At 41.7% G+C, this 25,089-nt stretch overlaps 1 protein-coding gene across 4 annotated transcripts in view; it reads right to left on the reverse strand.

Annotated features, from left to right (window-relative positions):
• The window catches only part of LOC101912401 (sphingosine-1-phosphate transporter SPNS2), a 141,593-nt gene that overhangs the window by 93,581 nt on the left and 22,923 nt on the right, over positions 1-25,089 (reverse strand). For all 4 annotated transcript variants that reach the window (XM_055797104.1, XM_055797105.1, XM_055797101.1 and 1 more), the window contains exon 2: positions 9,705-9,770. In XM_055797104.1, the coding sequence (XP_055653079.1) occupies positions 9,705-9,770 (66 nt within the window). The remainder of the gene's footprint in view (positions 1-9,704; positions 9,771-25,089) is intronic.

Below are 25,089 nucleotides of genomic sequence, written 5' to 3' on the forward strand. Positions count from 1 at the left end.
AAGGAGATTAATTTATCTAGTCAAACACTTGCGTGGTTATCACCATAATAACTCTTTACATCAGCCCTTCTGAAATAATACCTATTTTTAGTATCAGGTTTTTAAAGGATCCTCAACTCAATCACTAATTTTGAGCTTGCAATTTACCCTGTGAGCAATTTTGCTGGTGGAATTAATGCCATTTAACTACTCTGATTTGCTGGCACAATTAGTAAGTTAGGCATTTATGTATCCTAAACTACACCTGTAAAACGGAAGGCTGCTTTTAAAAACAGCTTAAATATGCTTAAATTAAATGCAACTGAGTTCAACTACACAAGGACCTCTAAAGCACCCTGCACATTCCATAGGAAGCAAAAAAAAACCCCCAAACCCGCACCCTCTTTTTTTTTTTTTTTAGGTGGCAAAGTTATTCTTTCACTCACCCATCTTTCCTACATGACTCATTCTAGTCACAAAGGTTCTCATGAAATAGTACCTTTCTTTGTCAGACTTTGTCAATGATTTCCAGTGCTCAAAAGGTGTGGCCAAGGGCACTAAGGCAATTTTATTGTTATTTCTATTGCCAAGCAGGTTGAACAAAACCACAGGATGCTGAACACACAAGCACAGCACTGCCAGCTAACACCATCAGTTGCTGTGGGGACCAGGACCACTCAAATCCCAATGTGGGTAGAGGTAAGGATAGAACCAGTAACTGTGATTAAGATGCAATTAAAACCAAAGAATTTGGACCATATTTCAAACATCCTTCTAGGAAAACAAAACGAAAAAAACCAACAAGACATAACAAACCCAACTCCCAAAAAATACCAGACAGGCAAATCCTATCCTGAAAATTTCACTCAGCCAAAACTCTTAACAAGGTCAGTTTTAACAAGCACCTCATCACCGGCTTACAGGGTAGGTGATTGCCTTGCCTCTATAAACTGATGATCTAGCAAAGAAAGGAAACAGGGGAAAGACCCGAAGAAGAGAGCACCTTGACAGTGCCATCAGCATAATTGTAAAAAGAAATCAAAGCTAAAACTGGTTTACCTGTGCTGCCTCCCTAATTCACTTCCAAGTCTACCCCAATAGTAATTTATTGTAACTACCCATTTAAAATTTGTGTGGCTCCAAATAAGCATGTTAAAGTTATAACTTCGTAGCTCTTGAAGGCAGCTCTTCACAGGAAAGGTACATTGCTATTAATACTCTCAAAACTACTGTCCCCACAAAAGAATAAATTAAGAGTTGCACATCTCCAATTCTGCTCATCTACAAAGAGCCAGAAGGATGATGCAGTAGGAGCATATGTAAAATAAATCTTGCTTCTGTAAACATCAGTGAATGAAAAGGCAGTAAGGAGGAAATTACTAAAACTGTCCAAACGTTTAATTTGGAATAACCTGATGCATATCTGAGTGGGGGAATAAAAGATGTCATCCTTTCCACTGAAAACCAATGCACTTCCCTGCTCACAGCAGCAAAGAACACAAGAATGCATGTGGACCCCTCCTCCTACTATTTGTCTCATCAAATAACTGTTTTTCATCTGAAATTTAAAAACCTAAGCAATCCTCCGTCACTTGATTAAAACTTGAAAACAACTAAAGAGACTTTTAGCAAAAAATGTGTATGTACATTTACATTTTTGTGAGAACTAACTCTGAATTAGGGTAAGTAATGGATTATGGTCAGTCATATTTTTCCCTCCAAAACCAGGTACCCTGCATAATCTAAACAGAAAATTGGTCTTTGCTCTATAACCTTACATCAGCATCCAGGAAAATTCCTGGAATATGTTCACGTCTTGGGGGTAAGGGGAGCGCATTACAACATTTCTTTTGAATTGGTGCAACAATACACCATTCATGCGATTCAGACTTACTTGTGTTAATTGGAATCTAGTTCTGCAGGCTGGTAACGCTACCGAATACCGTGAGCAATGTTCACTTTTTACATAACGGATGCCCTGGAAAATGAGTCACTCCTCCTGAAGTGTGTATGGGTTTACACATGGGAGTCACTGCAGCCCGTATGAAATGTAGTTGCTTCTGCCTGGAACACACTACCTGTTTTGAGTAGCTTGGAACAGTTAAAGCCTCTGGTTCCCCAAATTGTGTTCCACAAGGTAATAGCAAGTTCTTTGCAGCCAGCCACATAGCAATATTACTTTTATAGTTGTCTGATGATAAACCACTATAAAAATTTGATTGTAAGGATGCAGAGTGGTTTGGTACACTGCCTAAAATGCTTGAGAAGCACTGGTTTGGAGGAAAAGCCACCTGGATCTCAAGACAAGACATTACAGAAGTAAAATGATCACATGGACTGGTCAAGGACCCCAACACTCCCATTATTATGAGAACACCCTGGCACTTCCCAAGGCTACTAGATGTCTGCTGTATTACAACAGCTAATGCCAGTGCTCTTTGCTTCATTGCAAGACAGTACCTTCAGCACTCCAGAGCTCCTTCAGACTCTGTCAAGACAATATTTGGTTTACCCAAATGATATCTTTCTCTCTCAAATCAAACCCTTTTTCCAACAGCAATGCTTCCAACTGTACTATGTTAACTTGGAAATCTCCCAGTGGGCACAGAGCAAGTCTGACCTCTTCATCACCTGATCTCAGATCCCTGTATGAGTAGAGCTGCTTACATTTTTCACAATACGGTATGTTGCTCTGAAGAACTGTAGGTTTGTGCTCTAAGAAAATGAGAGCTCCTCAGGTGTGGGAGGCAAGACAAAACCAAAACAATCTTAAAATAAATCTTTTAAGGCAGAGCACTTATGGGTCCCCTGGGATGAAGCGTTTAAATATACAAAATGTACTATAAAAGTTAGCACTGTTTTCTCACTCTCAGTTCATAGAAGACCCTGATCCAACTTCCCTTAAAGTCAAGGCAAAATACCTTCCCCTTTGGGCTAACACCTTTAAACTGAGTCCAACAGGTATCAGTAGCAACTGTATGCACAGATCTAAATCAAGTTACAGAGAAGAAATACAGGGCTTCTTCTGATTTAGACCATACACAAACACTCCTCTGGTCACCACACTTGAAAACTAAACTTACAGGCTCAGTGCAAAGCAGGAATTAAAGCTAAGCAGGTTTTCCACTTGCTACCAAAAACCTTTAGAGGCACTGCAGAGAGGGAGGAAAAAAAGTGAGCTACTACTCATGAGGTATTGAATATAAGTACATACCTCTTTTCCAGCAACTGGTAGCCTTCAGATGTCTCATAACAGCATTAAAATATCTGGTAATGTCATTCAAGCATTCATCTCCCTCTTTCAGAATGCCAAATATGGTGTTAATGAAAAAAGCAAAACCAGCAAGACTAGCCCTTCTGAACTATTTGTGCATGAAACACACAATAGAGGGCAGATGCCTGCTACATGAGATTGCATAGCTGGCATTAAGAGGAAGTTGTTGTTTAAAAGAATTACACAATACTAACAAAAATCCTGGCTTCCACTCTAAAGAGCTTGAATGAAATTCTGAGGTTTGGGGAACATGTATAGAGGGAGATGGACAAGCTACGTTAAAAACTGTTAGGACTTGGGGTGAAATGATAACTACTTCTCCAAAATCTGTGGGAAACCTTTCCCCTCATTATTATAATAAATTAGAGAAGTGAACGCAACCTTGGCAAGAGATGCTTGAACTACAGCCTAAGGGAAAATGGGCCAATATCTACTTACAGAACAGACATGCCACAGGCAGCAAAAGTACAAGTTTCTCTTGCAACAACCAGCCCTAGTACCTGCCCTGTCTGAAAGGCCAATAGGACAAACCTTCCTTCTGCAACGCAGGAAGACAGGATGGGAAAATGAATTGTTATGTTGTGTTAGTGGCCATGCAGTACCATAAAATCAAGACATTAATGAAGACAAGCCAATCTGGAGAGCTTCCCTGTTCTAGTAGCCTGCGCTCACTTGCTGACATGTACAATAAAAAGACAAAGTGCAACATTGCCTCAAGCACTTATGTCCCATCAGCAGGAGGGCAAGGACACCTTCCCCTCCCCTTCCCTGCCCCTTCTCCCCCACCAAAGATTTTTTACTTTGCATTCTAGGGCTGCCCATTGAGGGTGTACACTGCAAACAGCATTTTTATAGTTTGGTCCTTGGTGCATAGGGGACTGGGCTATGGGCACAAACACATTTTCCTATAACCTGCTCACTGATTTGCGAAAATACTTTCATTCTTGATTGCAGAGGGATTTCCAAATAGGCTTAACTGCTTTCATGAATCAGCCCCTCCAACTGCCATGACTTCTTAGCACATCAGATAGCATTCTAGCACACAGGAAAAAAGGATTGTCAGAAATTGTAAAGGACTTATGCAGGAAATAATCAGGCTCTGGACTATCTCAACTCTACCTTGATAAGTAAAAACCTACCCTTGTCACACATAAATCGAGGCACATTGAACACGGAGCCCCGTTTCTTGAACTTCATTGCTTAAACTAGAGCTGTCCTATACAAACTGGTTAATCCCTAGATCAGTGGCACAATACAGAAGGCTGGAGAAATTCAGAAAAAAATTATACAAAATCAAGTATGGAGGGGGAAATGGAGAAAAAGGTTTTGCTAATTGTTGGTACAACTTAGAGGATTTCCTTCTGGCAGAAAGAGAGCTCCACCTCGTCCCAGCATTCAGAGCCCCAGACTGCCAGAGAAGTAACCTGGATGTAGAAATGGCTGGGGGAAGGGAAGACGACAGTGGTGTGACGGGCTCTGGGTAGGACATGGTGGTCCAGACCATTTGCAGTCGTAAATCGAGAGCAACCACAAAGCGTTCTGTCTTGTCTTCTGAATTGCACACCTGAAATACCAGGGCCTTGAGAGGTGCTCTGGTGTAAGAAGTCAGACACTTAAAATGAAAGCCCATGGATTTTGAATAAAAACCAGGAAAGTTTCCAGAATATGAGTTCTTCTGTTCTAGCAAGAAAAACAGTTAAGTAGGTGCAGTAGGAAGTAAATGATGAAGATTTGATTCAGTTATGCATAGCAACAAATGAGGAGCAAGACAGTATTCAGGTAGAAGCAGATGGTAGAAAAGAAACATGTAGCATCTGCAACTTATGTAAGATACACATATTCAAAGTCAGCATCCAGAGGAGGTAGTGTCTATGTGGAATAAATAAAAAATGTTACAGCAGTATAGGCTGTCATCATAAACCAATGACAAGACAATGGGAGTCAAAGGGAGCTGAAAGCCAAATCTTCAGTTTAGCAAGTCCGATTTATCCCATCATCGCACTCCACCATTTCAAGTCCCGTAGTCACTGCACGGGCTTATAGCCCAGTTGGTACAGCCACAGCAGAGACAACACCAGAGCTGCTAAACATACTCACAAGGTTGCAATCTAGTGCAAGGTTACACTAGGTTGGCTCAAGAGGTTGGGGAACTCAGGTAAAGCTTGCACTCTTCAAATGAACAGAGGTTTTAGCTGGAATTGACCCTTACAGGAAAAACGAGCCCACAAGACTTCAGAAAAGTCCCTGGCATTGCTAGGCTTCCTGGGAAACAGGGGCTGAAAGACATTTGGGAGAATGCCCACCTCCTTCCACATGAGAAGAGACAAGCTCTTTCAGAGCTCCAGTTATGTATGATTATCCACCTTTAATGAGTCCTTCCAGAGCTCTCACTTCCTTAAACTTCCTTGATTCTGACCTTAAAGTATAAACTTTTGGTTACCAGGGTTTCCTCTAACAACATCCCTGTGCACCTTCTGAAGACAGACACTCTTTCCCTCTGCATTTCAACGGGATCCTTGCCATATCCTCCATTTGATGCCACACAGTCCTGCTTGCAGAAGTCCCCACCGTTTTACGTGCCTTCCCCTGAGCTTCAGCTGCCGAGGCTAGAAGATTAAGGTGCCCGTTAAGAAGGACCAAATTTCTGGGTCTAAGCATTAACCTAGTTGAATGCTGCGTGTTCAGGAACTCGACCGCAGTTCTCATTCTGGCTCTGCCTCAGACCTGCTGTGTGACTTTGGGCAGGTCATTCCTCCCATCTGGTTACCTTGGTTTCCCCATCTGTAGAAAAGGGCAAGTCTCATTATCCCTCCCTATGTAAAACATCCTGAGATCTACAGAAGACAAATGATATTGAGAGCCAGACACTATTATTATTAGAACTTTGGTGTGCTAAATAGACGCTGGCAAGTGACACAAAAGTGAAATAAATCCAAGGGCAAGGAAAGCAGGCAGCAATAAAGCATCAAAATTGAACAAGGAGGGGAAAAAATCAAGTGAAAACCAGAGTACAGCACTGGGGCACGAGTCCTGTGGTCTAGAAGTAGTTTGACAAATCCAGTTGTCTTTGTGGTTTTTGAAGCCTGTAGGTTTGCTGCTCCTACCTAACTCCACACATGGGAAAGACTTTTTGTATGGTTTGGCTTGTAAGTGTGTAAGTGTATTGACTGACTACAGCTGTACAGCTCAAGGAGGCAAGGAGATGCTCCATCACCTTTTGAGACCAGCCAGGATAATCCTTTCTCCAGTTGGGAAAAGCAACCAGTAAGGAACGAAAAGCACAAGAAAGCCTGGATACAGACCTGTAGGATAGCTAAGTGAACTTAACTAATATATAAATAACTGTGTAGGTAGTGCTTTAAAAAGGAAGATCAGCACAGAATTACAGCATCATCAATGACAACTGAGGCTCTGGAATCAACATAGTTATATGCCTGTTACTGCACAATGCTCCTGAGCAAGCAGCAATCGTGATCCATCTGTCAGCATGTCCTTTGCTGTCACAAGATCCTTGCTGCAGAGACTACCATGTTCAGCTCCTTTCCATTATGGATAAGGCTGGAATGTCCCTGTGATTTTTCTGTACAGAGAGTACACAGTTCCCCTCTAACCAGTTTTCATTGTATCTCTTAGGCAAAAAGCAGCTTCTATCTTGGGATTAATATAAAAGAAGACAAAAATTCGAATTCTGTCTTTGCAATTCCTAAGAAACCCGTCACCTTTGCTTTCCAGTCAGCAGTAGAAGCGGAGAGTGTATGAATTGGCTTTTGAACGTTTGGAGCGAGAGATATGAGACTGGCTGTGCCTGCAAAGAATGGGTTATGGTATGAATGCAGGGTCATACATTGCCTTTGGTGGATTTCTTTTCCACTCCCTGTTTGTGTTTTCAGTACCACTGCTTCCTAAAACTGCGTGCAGCCTTGTTTCTCAGTTAAAAGGATTTTTAAAATTATTTTTAAAGTCTGTTTGATGAGTGATATGAACTGCCAGTGAGTACTACATTTCACTCCCCCTTATTAACATTGTAAATTAATTTAGGACTCATTTAGATGCAGGATTAACAACCTGAGGACTAATCCACTCTTTATTCAGAGGACATACTCAGGATGAGCAGTCCTTCGTCTCACATCAGTCAATCAGTTAGCAGGACCATCTCTTGGGAAGAAAATGATATTTCTGTCTTTGCTGGCAAAGGAACTGTTCAAGGTTAAGGCAGAGGTCTGGGAGATGTCAGTCCTGGTCCCAGCTCCACTATAGGCTTCCTCTGCAACCTTGGTCAAATGCTTTTGCACTCTGCACCCATTTTCCCCTATTTGCACATCTAGAGAGGTCAGACATAGAAAACAGACAAAAGATTAACAGTAGTGTTTATGGTGGTTTAAGGCAGCATCTTTTTTATTTCGCCAGGGTTAGCACTACATGGTCATGGGCTAGCTGCCAACACAGAAACTTATTAAGCTGAAGTAATACATTTAATAAGTTTTCAGTTATGTGCCCCTAACCTTACTTACATGAAATGTTTTTATTTTGTAAGCACTCTTTCCCTGTGATAGCACTGTGATTAATACATTATCATCTATATTGCAAGACTAAAGTCGAGCCCTCAGTTTCCAGATCAGCAAAAAAAACCAAGAGAAAATGTGGCTTTTCTTAAAGCAACAGTTACCAGTTACAAAACTGTCAGCAGCAATCTTGCAGTATGTTTTCAGATGCCTTGTGTGTTTGCTAGAGAAATAAATAACTCTTCTTGCAATTAACAAATGAAATGCTGTGTTAGAGCTTAGCTCTTACTTGCTGTCAGTAAATCATCTGCAGAAGGATTTAATCCACTGAGGGGAATGAAGATTAAATATATACTTTGGCAAGTGTCGTTTTCCACCAGAATATTTTCTTGAAGACATTTTGCATCTAATGATACATTAAGGACCTGTTCCTCTGAGTACAATAAATAAATACAAATAATTGCTGCAGAAAAGAGCCTGACAGACAACCAGTGCCACTTTGGGCATAACTGATTGATGCTACTTATAACCAGTAACACTTGTAAAGCTGAGGCCTTCTGTTCTGGTCGTGTGCTGCACACATCAACTTAGCTGAACTCTGAACTCTGCCATCCCAGAAGGAGATCATTTTTAAAGCCATAATACAAACTGTTATTAATTGTCTGCGTTGCAACATTATCAAGAAGCTGTAACCACAGATGAAGACCCTGTTGTGCCATGGGTTGCAGAAAATCAAAAGGAGGAGATACTGCAGTGCCTCGCACAGTTTGAAATCAAAGGGCAAATGACAGAGCTCCAGAATATTCTCACCTCTACTGTGATCTTTAAGACTGAATGATTTTATACACTTTATTGTTCGCTATAGTTCCACAGACAAGCTCCTGACAGGCATTTGGTATCCACTGTGACAGCATAAGAAAAACAGGATGGAAAAAAAAATATCTTTCTGGCACACTATTTCTAATCCTAATTGAATTCTAATTTTTTCAGAGATATAGTTGTTCCAGTGCGGTTCCCTCAGACAGATGAGTGACAAGACAGCTACAGCACCAGAAATCTATGACTCCAACTAACAATTCTGTAGGAAGTTTCCAAACCAGACTGTTTCTCTCCTTAAAATACTGCATTTGCTCTCTGGCTGGTCCTTTCAACTCTCCATAAAGATCAAATGTTCTGTGATAACTACATAAGACTGTTCCTCAATGTCATCAAATCCAGCCCATTGACAAAGGCACTCCCCTAAACCACCTCAGGGCAAGAGGCCAGAAAAGCTGGGTTTGTCCTGGGGTTGCACAGCTCTGTCTGCAGACATCTGCAACATTTAAATGTTTGTTACGTTAAAAGGATATCACAATTGCAATAATCCTTCCTTAAACACAAGGAGATAAATGCCTGGAGCTAACAGCACCAAAATCATAGGGATATTGTTAATCCATGAGTTACCATGAATGCAATGATTGTTAGCCTTCCCTGTACTTGCCATCCTCAGGTACTTGTCCTGATGAGTTTTACATTTTCATGCCACACTGTACTCCCAATTATTGTACATTCAGCAGATTCTCTGTGAAGTACATGAAGGGCATCATACATCACACTTATTACCAACCTACAGAGAATCAAGAGAAGTGAGAAGAACAGGACCCCACTGTTGGTTTATCATGACTTCTCTTATCTAGGGGAACTAGCCATCTCCTATTTAAATTTAATTGTCATAAGCAATATCATTAGGTTTACTTGCTTTTGGCCTATTCTGCACTCAAGTAATTCTGAGCCCTAACCTCCCGCCCACTGGCAAATCAAAACCTAAAAACCCGTCATGTCCACTCATCTTCCTGGTAAGAGTATATTTCACAGCCAATGTGCCCAAGGGCCATAACGGAAAAAATCTGAAAGCACCTTTCTGAGAAAAGGAAGGGTACAGAAAGCAGTGAGAAAACAAATATTCTTACCTGTCTGTAATAAGCCAGCCCCACTGTCTTTGACTCCAAAGTGCTGCTGGATGTCTAGTAACACACCTACAAGGAAAACAGAGAGAAGAAACTCAGTGCCTTCAGCCTTTGAAAAGCATACAACTCAAACCTTTAGTGAAGCATCAACAACGCTTCAAATTCCAGTAGTTTAGACACACCACTTCTCAAGTTTGCACATTAGCTTCTTTTCTATACATGCACACTCAATAATTTTGGGCTGCTGCAAAAAAAGCAGAGGTAGGTAGATAGAACATCATGCAAAGAGCTTCCGAATGAAGTCCTCACACATGAAAAACTGGTCTTTGCTTTCTACTTAAATAAGGTTTCTTTTTGTTTGTTTTCTGCAGAATCCAGACCCCTTACTTCTATTATTTTACAGAAATATAGGAAAACTGATTCTGCACCTTTGGTGCTTCAAATGGTTTGACAAGACAGACAAATCCAAGACAAGTTTTAACAAATCTTTGCTGGGAGGAGATATGACACATTGATAGGAGCAATGATAGAAGTTTCCATGTTTAACTAGCTCGGGGGGGGGGGGGGGGCGGGGGTGTCTCATTTCCAAAACGAATGCAGGAAATAAATTTAAAATAGTTAATAAAAGTGGGTAAGTGACCAAATGCTTAGCTTTAAAGCAACTAAAAGCAGAACAAAACCCAACCTTCTCACTTCCCTGAACCCCCAATATACTAACTGGCATAAGCAAAATTAACAGGTTTTGCAGTATTTACACATTCAGCTAGACTTAGCACTTGGGTATCAAACATAAATACATGTAATATGAATAGGCATGCTTCTGTAAGCAACTAGCCAACAGAGAAAACCCACAAAAGAGCTTTTATAACTCATCTTGGACACAAATATGCCAAGCTGTAGACGGTCCAGTTGTGTGAGATACAGATATAGAGGCCTGATCATTTGTCTATGGTCTAAACAAACCACACTCCAACTTCTTGGGTCTGGAACAGAGACAGTTGCTCTCTTAATTTCTGGGACTTCCTTATTTAGGCTGCTGTCTTCCCCAAAACTGAGGAAATGCAAGTTTCTTTTTTAAAAAACAAGAAACACCATTCTCCAACTATACTGAACATCTATAAAAGTTCACCTTCCGATCAAATTTGATCTGAAGGCTTTATCCAGAGTGATTCTGCTCATCACTGCAGGTCACGGGAAACAACTAAGCACCAACCTGAACCCATTCACCATAAATATCTTAGCTTTGGGACTGCCAGGATCACACTAAATGACAAACACAGAGAGACAAAAGACACATAGATAACTATTCCCAGAAGACATCTGCAACAATGCCAAGAAAAGAGACATAAATTAAAGGTACTAAAGGAAAAAAAAGATACAGAGAAGGAAGGAAAAAGCAGGAAAGTTCATTTGTCCTATTCCATATTAGTTGTACATCACCATTTCCTCAGGGCAGCATTCAAGTTGGCTTCAGACTACCAATATCTGCCCAGTAACATCAGTTCAACCTCCTACAACGATCCCCACTTCCATACCCTCTCTATCAGACTGTTTAGCACCGAGCAAAGAAGGCTAAGGGTGGAGAAGGGTGTAAAACTTATCAATGTGTACCAATACCTGATAGGAGAGGGGATAAAGAAGACAAAGCTAGGCTCTTCACACTGCTGCCCAGTGAAGAGAGGCAAATGGCACAAACTGAAATCCATGAAATGCCATTTAAATACAAGAAAAACCCTTTTTACTGTGAAGGTGGCCAAACACTAGAACAGTTTGTCCATAAAGGTTGTAGATTCCCCATTGCTGGAGATACTCAAAACCCAACAGGACACGGTCCTGAGTAACCTGCCCTAGCTGACCCTGCTTTTAGCAGAGGTCTTGGGTTAGATGATCTCCAGAGGTCACTTCCAACCTTGATTATTCTGTGATTCTATAATTTTCTGAAGTATTGAGTGACTGATTATATCCAGCCTAACACAGTGTTCCCCTGGCCTTTCTTTTCCTTTGGAGCATTGCTGTCTACTGTAATTCCAACAGGAACTTCTTAGCTTCCTCTTGGATGGCAGATTTACCTCCATTTTCAAAGTGCCCTGGCATTTTGTGGCTGTCCTTCCTTCATTTGCTCCATTAATAAGTGAGATATCATTATCCAGGCAATATCTGATGAACAAAAATAAATTCTGCATTTGCCTAGCAAAACCCTCTGTGGCATAGATGACTTACATACTCCCCTTGGCATCTCACCCTTCCACAAAAAAATGGTTCTCTTGCAACCCAACCTCCTTACTTAGCTTAACTAGATCTGAACACCTTCAATTTGTGCTCCATTATTGGTTGGCCCAAAACTTCCCACACTAGGTGAAGCTCAGCAAGTTAAAACAGCTTGCGGTTACTATAATCCCAATGTTACAGAAGATAAACCCATCAACATTCTTAAGAAGAACGTGCAAGAATGGAGAAGACACCAAATACAATGTTTTCTTATGCTCTCCTGTCATCCATCACACTCAGTTGTGCTACACAGAACTGAATTATCCTACTAACTCCCTGCAGCTGAGCCCCAAGCCCTCCAGCTGGAGAAGCCAAGTCAGCGGGATCCAAGCTCTCCTTCCTTTTACAGACACATTCAATACAAGACTTAACCCAAGCAGGTATATCACTGGGTGGTCAAATGCCCATTCACCTCCCGATCCACAGGTGAACGGCTTTCTGGTGGATGCCATGCTCCAGTCCAGCCCATCAGCTTGCAGCTTCTTTTATTTCAGTAACAAAGGACTAAGATTTGCACCCATCTTCCTTTCAGAATGGGGCTTCAACTCCCACGGACATAGAAACATAGAAATAATTTCGACTAGAAAAGACCTTTGAGATCATCAAGTCCAACCGTTAACATGATAGATTTTCATTTTAATAATTAAACTCTGTGAACAAGTATATTACCTAAAGGCTGCACAGAAAAACAAAGTAGTAGAATACTAAACCAGGGACGCTGCAACTGTACTGCTCCCTGCAGATGCTCTAATTAGGATGGCAGCTGATGAAAAAATGTATTCTGAAGCTGGTGCATACAGACTACCTTGACGTTGGTTTCCTGGTGGAAACCTCTGCTGAGGTAATCACCAAGCAGGACTCACACCTTCTAAACTCGCAGGTTCACAAGGCTCAAGAGCAAGCCAACAACAGAACTTCACCCGTGCAAGACGCAAAGTGGCACAATTTACTGTCCTGCCACAGGATACCAAAGGGACTGATTCAGTGATGGGAAAAGGGAGATGAAGAGCTGTAGCTCTGTGTTATTAAAAGTGTCTCGGAAGGCAGATCCTTTGAGCAGGGGAGGTTAGACTAGATTACCTCCACAGCTCCCTTCCAGTCTCAGCTACTCTGTGATTTTATGCTCCTAATCCTATGATGGAACACCAATGCATGTCCAGAGCTACCACCACCACCCTGGAAGGTGCCTGCCCTGCCTACAGCAACATATCCCCTGCCATGCCAGAGGCACATGAAACCACCAAACATTATGGGGAGCAGAGGCGACGGAAAACATAGCCTCAGAAAGATGATTTTTTTGGATTTGCATCAGAAACCAGAACAGCAAGTGCAAAGGACTATAATGGTGCCTGCACACTAAAGCAGAGGAGGTCTTCCAGTTCATTATAAAGAGACAATCTCTCCAGTGACAATGGCTTTACATTGCTTTTTTCCCCCCAAGAGATCATAATGTGTTTTACAAGCTTGAACTACTGTAGCCACAAACAAAAAACATCTAGGACACTGACATGCGGCCACCTTGGATTAGGCCTACTTTACTCTGGTGGTGGAGAGGCAAGTGGGTTCTGTGGACAGTCACTGCAACAGGACAACATAGAACCACAATTATAAGTCCTGTGTGAGCTTGGAAGAAGGTCTCAGATGATTAAGAGAGATCTGCATGTCTAATTGGCATGGATTTCCTACTCCAAGTTTATTTTATATTCTCTTTGGACTACAGGTGTTTTGATATGGGATTTAGAGCATTAAATTAGAGGCAGCAGCAAGCAGATGATGCAACACACCATACTATGAAGTGAGAGGAGTTTCTCTCTGCTGTGGGAGTTTTCCTGCTCAGCGTGCTCACCTGGGAAGACACTCGTCCTCTCTTAAATTTGCTCAGCTCTGCTTCCACCTCACCATGGCAATGACTCACCCCAAACTTCAATAAGATTTAGGGATACAATTAAGCAATGATAGACCAGGGGAGAATACAGGAAAATGATAGAGCTTTTGACTTTCCCTTGTGCTTCTTGATGATGGGAAGGCAGAGATAGCTGGAGCCAGGCTGCAGACAATGATCACGTTGCTTGCAGAGATGTGCTCCCAGGTGTCTCACAACACCTGATGCAATCCAAGAAAGGGAAGCCACTCAACATGCAGCTGACAAGGCCTTTCTTGGATTAAAGTTCATACCTGTGTCCCAGGAGGATCTCAAAATAGCCATGAGCAGCTAACAGGCACCACTCTTCCCCAGACAGCCTCTCCGCAGGGCTGATGGCCGTTTGGGATGTCACTATGATTACACGGCACACCTTAGTGCTATCACCTATTATTTCTTAAACACATTCGGCATTTTCAGGACTGAACGAACATGCCGGAAACATGGTGCCAGCCTTCCAAAGTATTTTACCAGCTGAACCAGACACGGTTAATGCTGACGTAGAGCTTGGAATTCAATGAGATGAAACACTGGCAGCACCCAGCCAGGAGTGCTGATCAAGATGGGCACAGAGACAGGACTTACTGGGAAACCGAGGCAGAGGAATGACTGCTTCAGCCCTATCTAGGTTACTTTACTAGGCCTGCCTGCTAGTGTCTTAAGTACCTGACAAAGACACCAAGGCAGTTACTGGATTTTTGTGGGCACTGGGCATGAAGAGGACTTTTAAGAGCAATTTGAAGGACAAAAGGTCTTTGGGTGTGGAGTGTTTGATAGGGAGGGAATGTCACATAAATGGGGAAGAGGAATGCGGCTGACCTCATCCACTCCCAGGGTCAGAGGGCTTCTAGGATCTAGTGCAGGATCCTGAGTGCTGTTGTCATTTTTAATGGCCATTTCACAAACAGTGAATATAAAAGACCTGACTTCTGGGGCTTTTGGAATGCAGGTCCACGTTTAAATGGCCTACGTTATCTCTAATTTAGGGGAAATGCTTTAGGAAAGGCAGATCTTCCTGGAAGTGCACAGTTCAGGCTTCAAACAGGGAGGTAGGTAGTACAGATCATGCCATGAGGCAAGCTGCTTGCCTAGATAGGCTTTGTGTTCCCTACCAGAGCTACAACAAAAAAAAAGTTGCAGGATTGGAAGGTCATCTGATATGGGGTTAAAAGATGCTCTGAACAGAAGGTCATCTTAGTACAGACGTTTCTTGTGTTAACCATCATTTACAGAACTACTCCACTGCAGATCTAGTGCGTGGGATGCTTGGTTATCCTTTATATTTAAATGAAACACGGGCTTTTCACCTAACTATTACTACCTGTATATATGAATAAAGAGTTGCCATGGTAAGAAACAGCGTTCATAAGCTAAGCCACAATGAAATCACAATTTCAAAGCAAAAGCACATTAGAACTTCCCTGGGAAAGGCCCATTTTCCAGTCACCAAAACAAAACATCATGATTTGAATGCAAACTGCTTCCAAGGCAGGTGCAAAATATACAGTTAGCCTGTACACAGAGTGCAAAGTTACAGAATCAAAGCCACAGTTTCAGCTCACCAAGCCTTACATCAGTAATGCCAATGCACATTCTTTAAACATTGCATGGGTGCTGCAGTACCATTGGCCAACGCGACTACTTACTTAAAAAGCACATGAATTTTTAAAGGTATTTTTTAACAGGGAAAAATGACAGTGCTTCAAAGGCATGAGTACACAACTTTCCACACAGTGCAGGCTGGGCACTGATAGCAATCCTGGGTGTCCCCTGCACCCTCTCTCCTGCCCCACTGCAGCCCTGGGCTTGCACCTGTCTTTGGGGAAGCCTCAAAGGAGGTGATGGAGAACCCAGACTTGCACTCTCTTGCCTCCCAAAGAGCCAGAGCAGACTCTACTGACAACTCTTTCTCCTCCATTACCTGTTGCTAACCACCCCTCCTCCTTAGGAAGGCATTTTCCTTCACAGGCTGTGTGCTCCCTGGTTCTTCCAGGAGCAGCTCCCTCAGGTGGAAGCACCTAAGCAGGGACAGCCAAGCCCTGGCCTTCTAGCCATTAAAGGCACAAGCCACCTTCCTACCATCAGGCTCTTCCTCATGCCTGCAGCCATATTCGACCTGCTTCAGCTAACGCATTAAAGAGGCATAGGAGTGGTGTACACACCTGCCTGTTCAGAGACATGTGAAAAGATTAGGTGGAGAGAAGTTTATTTTGAGGTCTCTCTGATTATATCTTCACTGCAACCCCAAGGTGTGACTGCAGTTCACACACAGATCCCTAAGCTTCAAACGAACTGGCTTCAGCTCCACCACCCACTAGCTACTAAACACCAGCTTCACAATTTGGACCCTATTTAAATGCTCAGCTGCAGAAAACCACCATGGTAGTCCTGCTGATATTTGTACCTCAAGATTAATTCCCACTGCTAGCATCACTAAGTGTAGAACTAAAACACAGTACCACCTTCTTTGGATTGCCATGAAAGCATTCCCTTCTTACATACAAAAAAGAAGCAGGCCTGCTCTTTAAATATTGATAAATGAACGATGATGTCTTGCTTGAAAACTTTGACAGGAGTTTCCTTCTGACATAAACACTGACTTTCCTTCTGCAAAACTAATTTCCACTGTTGCATGACATGATGTTGCATTGGTGAAATAGTCTTTGGTTTTGAAATAGTGTTGCAGGATTAAAAAGCAGCGAAACAAAACCAGCAGCCAGACAAATCAAAACAAGGGTTTCCTAAGAGCTGCTCACACTGGCATGCAAGAAACTTGTGACCTAGAAAGCATCGAAAAGAAACTGCCAGCACCCACAGTGGCATGTTTAGAAAGGGGTTTCCCTCAGAAATAAAGCAGAGCACTTTAAAGAGAGAAACGCAGCACAGCAGTTCAAGCCGAAAATCAGAATGAGCCAGGCTCCTGGTGGCAAGCACTGCAGTCATTCACAGCTGCTTAAAAATCTGCTAACAACACCCCAGAGTGGTTAAGTGTGAGAGTTCAAAGCCCTCACAGACACCGATAACCTCCCACTACCGCACATATGGGAAGTGATGGGGTAAAGGCACATCTCAGAAGACTGTGCTTGAAACGGAGAGCAAACCTGTAAGGGCATACACCTGTAGCTCTGACAGACCAGAGGACTGGCTGTTCACCCCGAGTAGCATGTCAGTGGGCTTGCATTAAGATAGGTGCTGTATGCTGCCAAGCATGCTACTGCTTGGGAAATGCAATAAGAAGTTCTGTCTGCTTTGTAGTGACATTCCTATTCTGAATCGAAAACCAATGTTATCCTCAGAGACTTGCACCACCTGTCACACCCACTTTTTCCATTCAATGTTTTTATCATTATTATAATATCAGTGGGGAAGTATCTGAGCTAGTCATTCATTCCCAAAGGCTATTGGCTTACCTGCACAGCATGTAACAAGTAATTAAGCATTAGGAAAAAAAATAAGGAATGCAATTAACCAAGGGCTCAGAGAAGAAAATATATTAAAAAACAACTTCTCTCTCTCTCTGGCAGGAGCTAGGTAATAATAAATGATGGTTCCTCTAACATAGCTCTAACTCCACTGTAATGTTGTATGCAAAGTCTGAGCACAAAATTGCCTGCAAGAATGGGAGGAGATAAATAAAAGTTCATCAGATGTAGAATCGATTAGTACAAGGCATCATTAACACAGGGTCAGGGCGTCTAGGGAAGGCAGCACAGGACAGCTAGTCCTGCTCAGATTAAAAAAAATTAAAAAAATCAAAACAAAGCAAATAGGAATTTGAATGCAACCATGCCTGCCAAATGCTGGGTGCCTCACTGGCAAAACCACACCCTAATCAAATCCTTCATCTCCCTAATTACAGTGTAGGCCTGTTCCCAGGACTATGGCTGGGAAGGAAGCCCTTGTCAAATGGGGAACATGGGATACAGGATACTCAGACAACATGAATCCAAGAGCTTAAACAAACGCCAATACATGGAAGGTTTTCCATTTATGATCCAATGCAACAACAGCTCTCACAAGTAAAATTGTAAAATAACATGGGTCAAATCCGAGACTAAGCTCACAATGTCACTTTGCTCTCCTCTCCACCTCTGCCATACAGCTCCCTACAATGAAATCCTTAATTTCACTCTTGCCTCATCTCATTTTCAGACTCCTGCCTTAGCCCCTCTTAATCAGCCTCACAATTCCCATAAGCCAAGGGAAGACTTCAATTAGAGATAATTGACGTGATTTGGCTCAAAGGACAGGCTAAAATGAATTGGCACCTAGACCTGAACTTAAAAACAAACTTACTCTTTGAGACTTGGAAAGATTCCTTTATGTGGAATGGTAAAAGTCAGAAGCTGTTACAACTCTAAAAAAACAACAGAAATGTCAGTAGTAGCTAAGGTTTATATTAGTCATCTGGAATGACAGGAATCACTAGCAGCTTTCAGCTGAAGCTGGCCAGACCTTTCTGCCATACCCAGCATCTCTATCTCAGGACTCAGTTCAGACCCTCTGTCTAGTTTTTTAATCTCACCAACCAGGCAAGGCACACTTTGCTCTAATATAGAACAAAACACAACCTCTAGCAAGGGAAAAGGCTACTCTTGTGACATTTTAGATCCAATCAGCAGTTTTTAACAGATTTTCAGCCCAAACAGCAGAGCCTCAAAAAATAACAACATTATTATTTCACTTATTCAAATCTTAGAAAATTCAGAGGCTGCCCCCATTCATACTGTCTTTATGCATGCTACGGCAGAAAAAAAGTGGGCCTGCAACCAAAAGCTCTAGTTGTCTTCTAGCTTTCTAATCTTTACAGAAGACTAACAAGTCTAGCTAATTAATGCAATGAAACATATCTCAGAGAACTTGTATATGAACCAATTAAAATAAATAAAACCAGCATAGATAATGATAGAGCAAATAAAGTGCATAAGAATTCAGTCAGTGACTCACCACTCCCTTGTTTTCCTTATTGGAAAACTTGGCATATCACCGTACCAGAGTGACAATGAGTCAGGAAACTGGCATGAGCCACAAATTGCCAGGAAATTAAAATAAGTATCTACAAAATCTCTTTTTGGAGAGATTTTAGAGATTTTTGCTGGCTTTGTACGGATGTGGCTATGGCCTTCACAGCTCTATTCTCATGGTTTTCTGGCTAGACAGTATCAACAGAGTCATTTACATGTTCTAGAGACAATACATAATGATTAGGCTCTTGTTCTCAGAATCAATTTGATGCCTTTACTTTTAGAACTTCTTACTTATATTTTAACCAAATACATTTGAAGCACACTATTATATTCTACTGAATGCTCGATATCACCTTATCTAGTTAATAGGTGGATATTACTCGCTTGGAACCAGCCAAAGTAGATGCAAATATTTTAACAGTACCATACTGAGAATAAATGGCGTGCATGATATGAGGATAACAGTTCTCAAGCTCATTCTGTGCAAGCATGTCCTCTAGCTGGCCGCTTTGTTGCCTGCCTCATTCGCACAGACCACGAGAACGTGCACTGTTATTTTCTGACACAGTCCGTGTTCCGTGTTGGGATTTTCAGGCAGGTTGGGAACATGAAGCCCACCAAAGAGCCTGTGCTATCAGGTGTACATACCTTCTATGCACAAGCAGCTACACCTCTGGGGCTGTCAACAGATCGCATTTCACTAATAACATTGGATTCAAATTCAAAATTAAAATTCAGAAAAAATATTTAGGGAGAAATAAAAAATGCAGATGTTGAGGTTGTGAAGGCTAATGGAAGAAAGCCTTTATGTTCTGTAATGCCACAGACTCCAGTGCGTGAGGATTTTTTTTTACCCACTCCCTCCCTTTTCATAGCCACGCACACTTTTGTGACACAAAAGATTGAGATATGAGTGAACAACTAGGGTAATTAATTAGCGACTCATGATTTACAACAGATGACAGCTAATTTTTCCAGTTAAGAAGATTTCTATCAAATCTGTAGAAATATGCAGTCAGATTGGACATACTTCCAACTGACTGCATCTCATTTCTCATTTGCATTTCGCTTCTGTTTAGCAATGCCTTGAAGGTATTTTGGAACATCACAAGCTGTCCAGGGCACACTGGTATATTTGTATGTAATTGTAATTTTATTTTTTTTAATAAATTTTTTTTTAATCCAAAAAATGTTTTAGAAAATGCAGGGGAGATGCCAGATGCAGAGGTACCCTGTTCAGAGTGGCCTGCAGAAAAACAGCAGCCAGGTGGTAAAGCAGTCTGGTAGGGAACGTCAGGCACATTCCCCGCAGGTTTCTGCTGTACAGAACTGCCAGTTTCTGAAAGCACAACACGTCTACTGTCACAGTCCTGGGCTAATAAAGGAGTTCTGGTAATCAACTTCATGCCAGCATAGGGATATACAAGCACATCTCCAGTGCTCCTGCCAGGCTGCATACTGATTTTAAAAAGTGGCTCTGCAACATCAGTTAATGTCCACTACACAAATCTCCCTCTGTGACCTAGATCTGAATAGGATCATGAGGCTTTAAGTGCAAAAGCAGGTAAAGCTGGAATCGCCTATAGTATATTCTCCACAGATTAAAACCTGGATAAACCTGTGATGCAAACTTGGTGCTGCAGCCCACTTCTAAGACAACAGGAAACCTGCAAAAAACCTCACAGCCCTACTATTTCAAGTAGCCACCTAAAACTTCTTGTTGTAACTTCCAGATGAAAAAGCCTTTGGCTGCAGATAAATATACATGTACACTAACTTTAGCAATCCCAGAATGGCCCTTACTGGTAACTGTATGCTTTAAACATCTCTGAGACCACTGCTGAACATGGCAAAAGGTTTATAAGTCTGTCATCCTGCATAAAGTAAGGAGGATAAGGCTACTCCAAGTCCACCCTTGCACGTTGCTCCCTTTCACCCACCTGTTTCCCCTGTTCTTTCTAGAGCACCGTAACCAGGACTTTGCGGGTCTCCTCACCATGCCCTGATCCTGAGGGCACTATGATCCGTACAGCAGCTTCTCACACCCGACGCACAATCCCTCCCTCCTTCCCTATGCTTGTATTCACTTGGGGAACTCTCCCATCACAAGTGCATTCATCTACGCAAGAATCTAACTGCATGCATGATGTAAATAAATCAAAAGATCCTGTTTAAAGGAGAGGTTTCATATCCTCGCACGACCTGAAGGAGACATTTTCCCCACATATAAGGCTTGCCAGTAAATACTGCCAATGTAATCTCCTGGAACCTCTTGCGCTTTCTTCCATTAACTATTTAAAGCAACCACTGCGCTGCCCTAATCACAGGCATTTTTAAATCCATGTATGAGCGTAAATGCCCTTCTGTCATTGCCCAGCATCCGATTGAAAATACCTTTCCCTGAGCACAAAGCAACGTGACACTCTTCCTCTGTGCACATACAAGTGTGTGTGCATGCACCTCCCACAGAAATGCATTAAGCATTTGTGCTTCGTTCTGGGCCCTGGTCAAGCTGTGCTAGGAAATGATCAAGCATGGTGCCCAACTGTCGACGGCTGCATTAGTTATTCTAAGCAACGTGTCTTTAAATTCTCCTAGCTGACAAGGCAAGTGGTTTTGTATAGTTAATTAGTACAGCACACAGGTATTCAAACTAGGTATTTCACACCACCTGTGTGGGGTGCAAAAGCTTGTAAAGGAAGCTAGGGCTTACCCACTGCATTATTAGGGAAAACAGAAAAGAAACCAGCTTTGGAGGTACCAGGGGAGATATTTAAAAGCATCAGTGTAGCTTCCTAAATATGACCTATTAAAGAATTTACTGTGTTATACAATAGCTCCATGGCTGATATAGTAGTAAAATCTGTATAAAACCCTACACCTGCGTGAGGGTGTGCACTTAAATGAGAATAGAGTGCACTAAAATAAGCATGACAGCTAGGGCTTCTCTATAATCGGAAGGGGTCATTGGTGTAGCCATGTGACTCCAGTGATGCCAGGAAATCCTCAGAGCACAAACAGGGTTTGCCCTGTCTTATTTAAAGAGTGTTTTATTCAGTGCGAGTTGTAGCAATTTCTAAAGCTAAAGCACATGCCACAGCGGTTTTTTGCCTAGCTGCACTGCCACAGGACCTCTGAGAGAAGGGCTACGGTAACAGGACAGTGATGCACGCTCCTAAATGACACACCCACGTTAGCAAAACCTGGATTCAATGTTTATGATTTAAGAGACAGGACTGCTCTGTTCCCAATCCTGACACTACATCACTATTTAACCTTGGGTAAGTTATTTGATCATGCAGAGTTTCAGAGTCTGCATTAGCCTAATGAAGATAATAACAATAATCATGTGTGTCACAGATACAGTAGGGCTTGGTTATTATGTTCTTGTGAAGTGCTTAGAAGAGCTCCAGATGAAAGGGAAATTAGGAGAAGGAAGAATAATTATAAGACATGTGCATCCCAAATAAAAAACAGACAGGAACATTTTTGCTGTTGCTGTTATTAGGAGAGAGAGTCTTTCTGATTTAGGGCAGCTTTTATTTCTGTGTTGGTAAAGCAGACCCATTTCAACCACTTTCCACATTCAGGCTTTACTTGTAGATTGTGGGTAGGTGATAAAGGCTGCTGAGCCTCTGATATTGCAAACATAAAGGCCTTTGATCAAAGGTCTGATTTCACAGTAACCAGCATCTGTGATATGACAAAGCTGACAGGCCTGCCTGTGTTTTAACTGTTGCAAGGCAAAACAAGGAAACAAAAATTTACTGCTGCGGAAGGAAAGACTAGAAAAGACTAGAAGGAAAGACTTAAGAAAAAGAAACATTTCCTGTGGATAAACACAACATAGCAAGCATAGTCACTAGTGAGAAATGTTGCAATGAAATAATATAAACAAGCACTTGGGAATTGAACAAGACTTGTGCAAATGGAAACACCTTTTCTGCCCTGCTTTTTATCTAGGAAGTACTAAAGATTTATTGTTTAGGTTGGTATCAGGGGGTCAGTAAACACAGGGAAAGGGACACGGTGAGAGACACGGCTGAGCTCAGGTATAACTGAGCAGCCCAGCCCAGAAAGAGACACCAGCTCCCTACTTTTTCCCCAATCCTCAGCCCACACTGCTAGCCCAGACTGCTATCCACTGGAGTATCCCTCCTTTGCCGAAGACGAACCCTAGTTTTTCCTGCAGCATGCTAGGAGTGTTAGATGCCATGCTTTGATTCAACATCATTCAGTGACAAATGCAGTTCTAACTCTTAACTTCATTGTGTGAATTTCAAAGTGATACCAAATTCCATGAACTATCCCTCAGGGCATTCAGTAATGAATTTCTTAAAAAATAGATGAGTACAGGAACCAGGGAAAAATTATTAATTGTATATTCTTTCCAGGACACATAAAAACCTTTCCTTCACCTTGCAGAGAAAGTTTTCTGTTTTTTTAAAAAATAGGGTGATATTGAACCCTTCATTTCTCAAGAGTCAGATTTTTTTAAAAAAATTGCTGTCAGCAAGTCACCTACACATTAATTTGTGATAATTAACAATGCAGTAGAAGAAAAAAAGGACATAGCCTCCACTCATTTCAGGAGACACTGCAATGCAGCTAGCTAAAGGAGGAGTTTTTTACTGTTTATAGTTAAGGGGCAAAACCCAGACAGACTCTAATTTGTTAATTTCTTCTGCTCGTGAAATGTGCGTTAATTCCTTAATGACAGGTGCACCTCAAAGTCAGGACAGCTAATCACAAGATCAAGACTTAACCACAGCACATACCTCACAGAGGCCCACATCTTTTTCAAAGAAAGGCTTGGCCAGGTCCCACAAGCAAGTTCACAGCAAGTTTATAGCAAAAAGTTGTTTTCTAGAAGCGGAACTAATGAACCCTATTTTCCTATGGCTTTATGTCTTGAGACAGCATGCTCCAAGCTTTTCCAGAGGTGGCGGATGTTCAAAATCTTTTGCTTTTGTGGTTTCTTTCACATCTAATAAACATTAAGTTCATGTTACAGGGACTCCCTCATTTCCCTGGCTCCAAATTTCTATGAAATGTCTAGCAGCACTGTATCTTCAAGAAGAATTCCTTCTTCAAGTCCAGCCAAAACTGGTGAACAGATTAAAATATTAAGGGGCATGGCAAATAAAGAATAACCTAGAGAGAGACTGACATACAAAACAGCCTCTGTTTAAAAGAAACTTCTTCTATTGCAATTCGTGTCTTCATTTACTGGAACTGCTAAAGTTCTTTTATTTTGGTCATAGCAGCCACATTTTATTCCAGTGACCTTCTTGTTTGAGAACAGCTATATGCACCATGGATCTGAAGCCAGCCATAGTGGCTTTTCCTCTCTATACAGAAGGAAATCAGCAATATTGCTCCACTGTATCTATAAACTCAGAAATTTGTGCATTACCCTGGGTCAGTTACAACTCCTAATTCTGTTAATCAACATGGTCAGTCTGTTAGTAAGATAAACCACCACACAACTTTGGTGAAAAACAGACCTAGCAAAATTTCTTGCAATGATGTTAAATAACCTGGAGCTTTCATAGCTGGCCGATAAAACACAGCTTTTGGGATAGACAGTCTGTGACTCTCATGCCTTATGTCATGATGGTTTTATGTGTGAAGTGGAAAACTGTTTAATCTTCAGAGATAATCAAGATCAGACACAGGTGCTGCACATAAGGGACTATCACTAAAATAAAGCAAACACTCTTTATCTTTCTCTCCCTACCCACACCCTGATTTGCATAGAAATATTAAACACCTGAAGAGATGGGTCAGGAAGGCAATGCCTAGCCACCGAACTTGTACAGCACATAAAAGGCAGAGCTCCCTTTGAAGAAACAGCCAGTTGGGGTCCCATGAATGTGCTTTCTCACTGAATAGAAAAGAAAAATAAAAGATCCATTTTAAAATTAAAAGGCAAGCCAGTCCTCAATCTGGACAGTAATCTACACTCTTTGGTCCTGCACTTCAGTCACTGGTATTAAAGGTACTTCTTTTAAGACACGTCAACTCCTTTGATCATTTATTCTTGATTCAGATGTTCAGCAGAAAATAAAACATATTACTTGCATGCCCATTAGAATACTGCATAATATAGAGGGGCTGAAATAAAAAGAGCTATGCCAGTCTGAGGCAAAGGAGAACAAAAAACCTCAATGCTGTCTGATTATTGAAAGTAACTCACGAAAGTATTGCAAAGTGCCTGTGCAGTCAGTAA

Source organism: Falco peregrinus, chromosome 2 (assembly GCF_023634155.1).
Source record: "Falco peregrinus isolate bFalPer1 chromosome 2, bFalPer1.pri, whole genome shotgun sequence".
Taxonomy (NCBI): domain Eukaryota; kingdom Metazoa; phylum Chordata; class Aves; order Falconiformes; family Falconidae; genus Falco; species Falco peregrinus.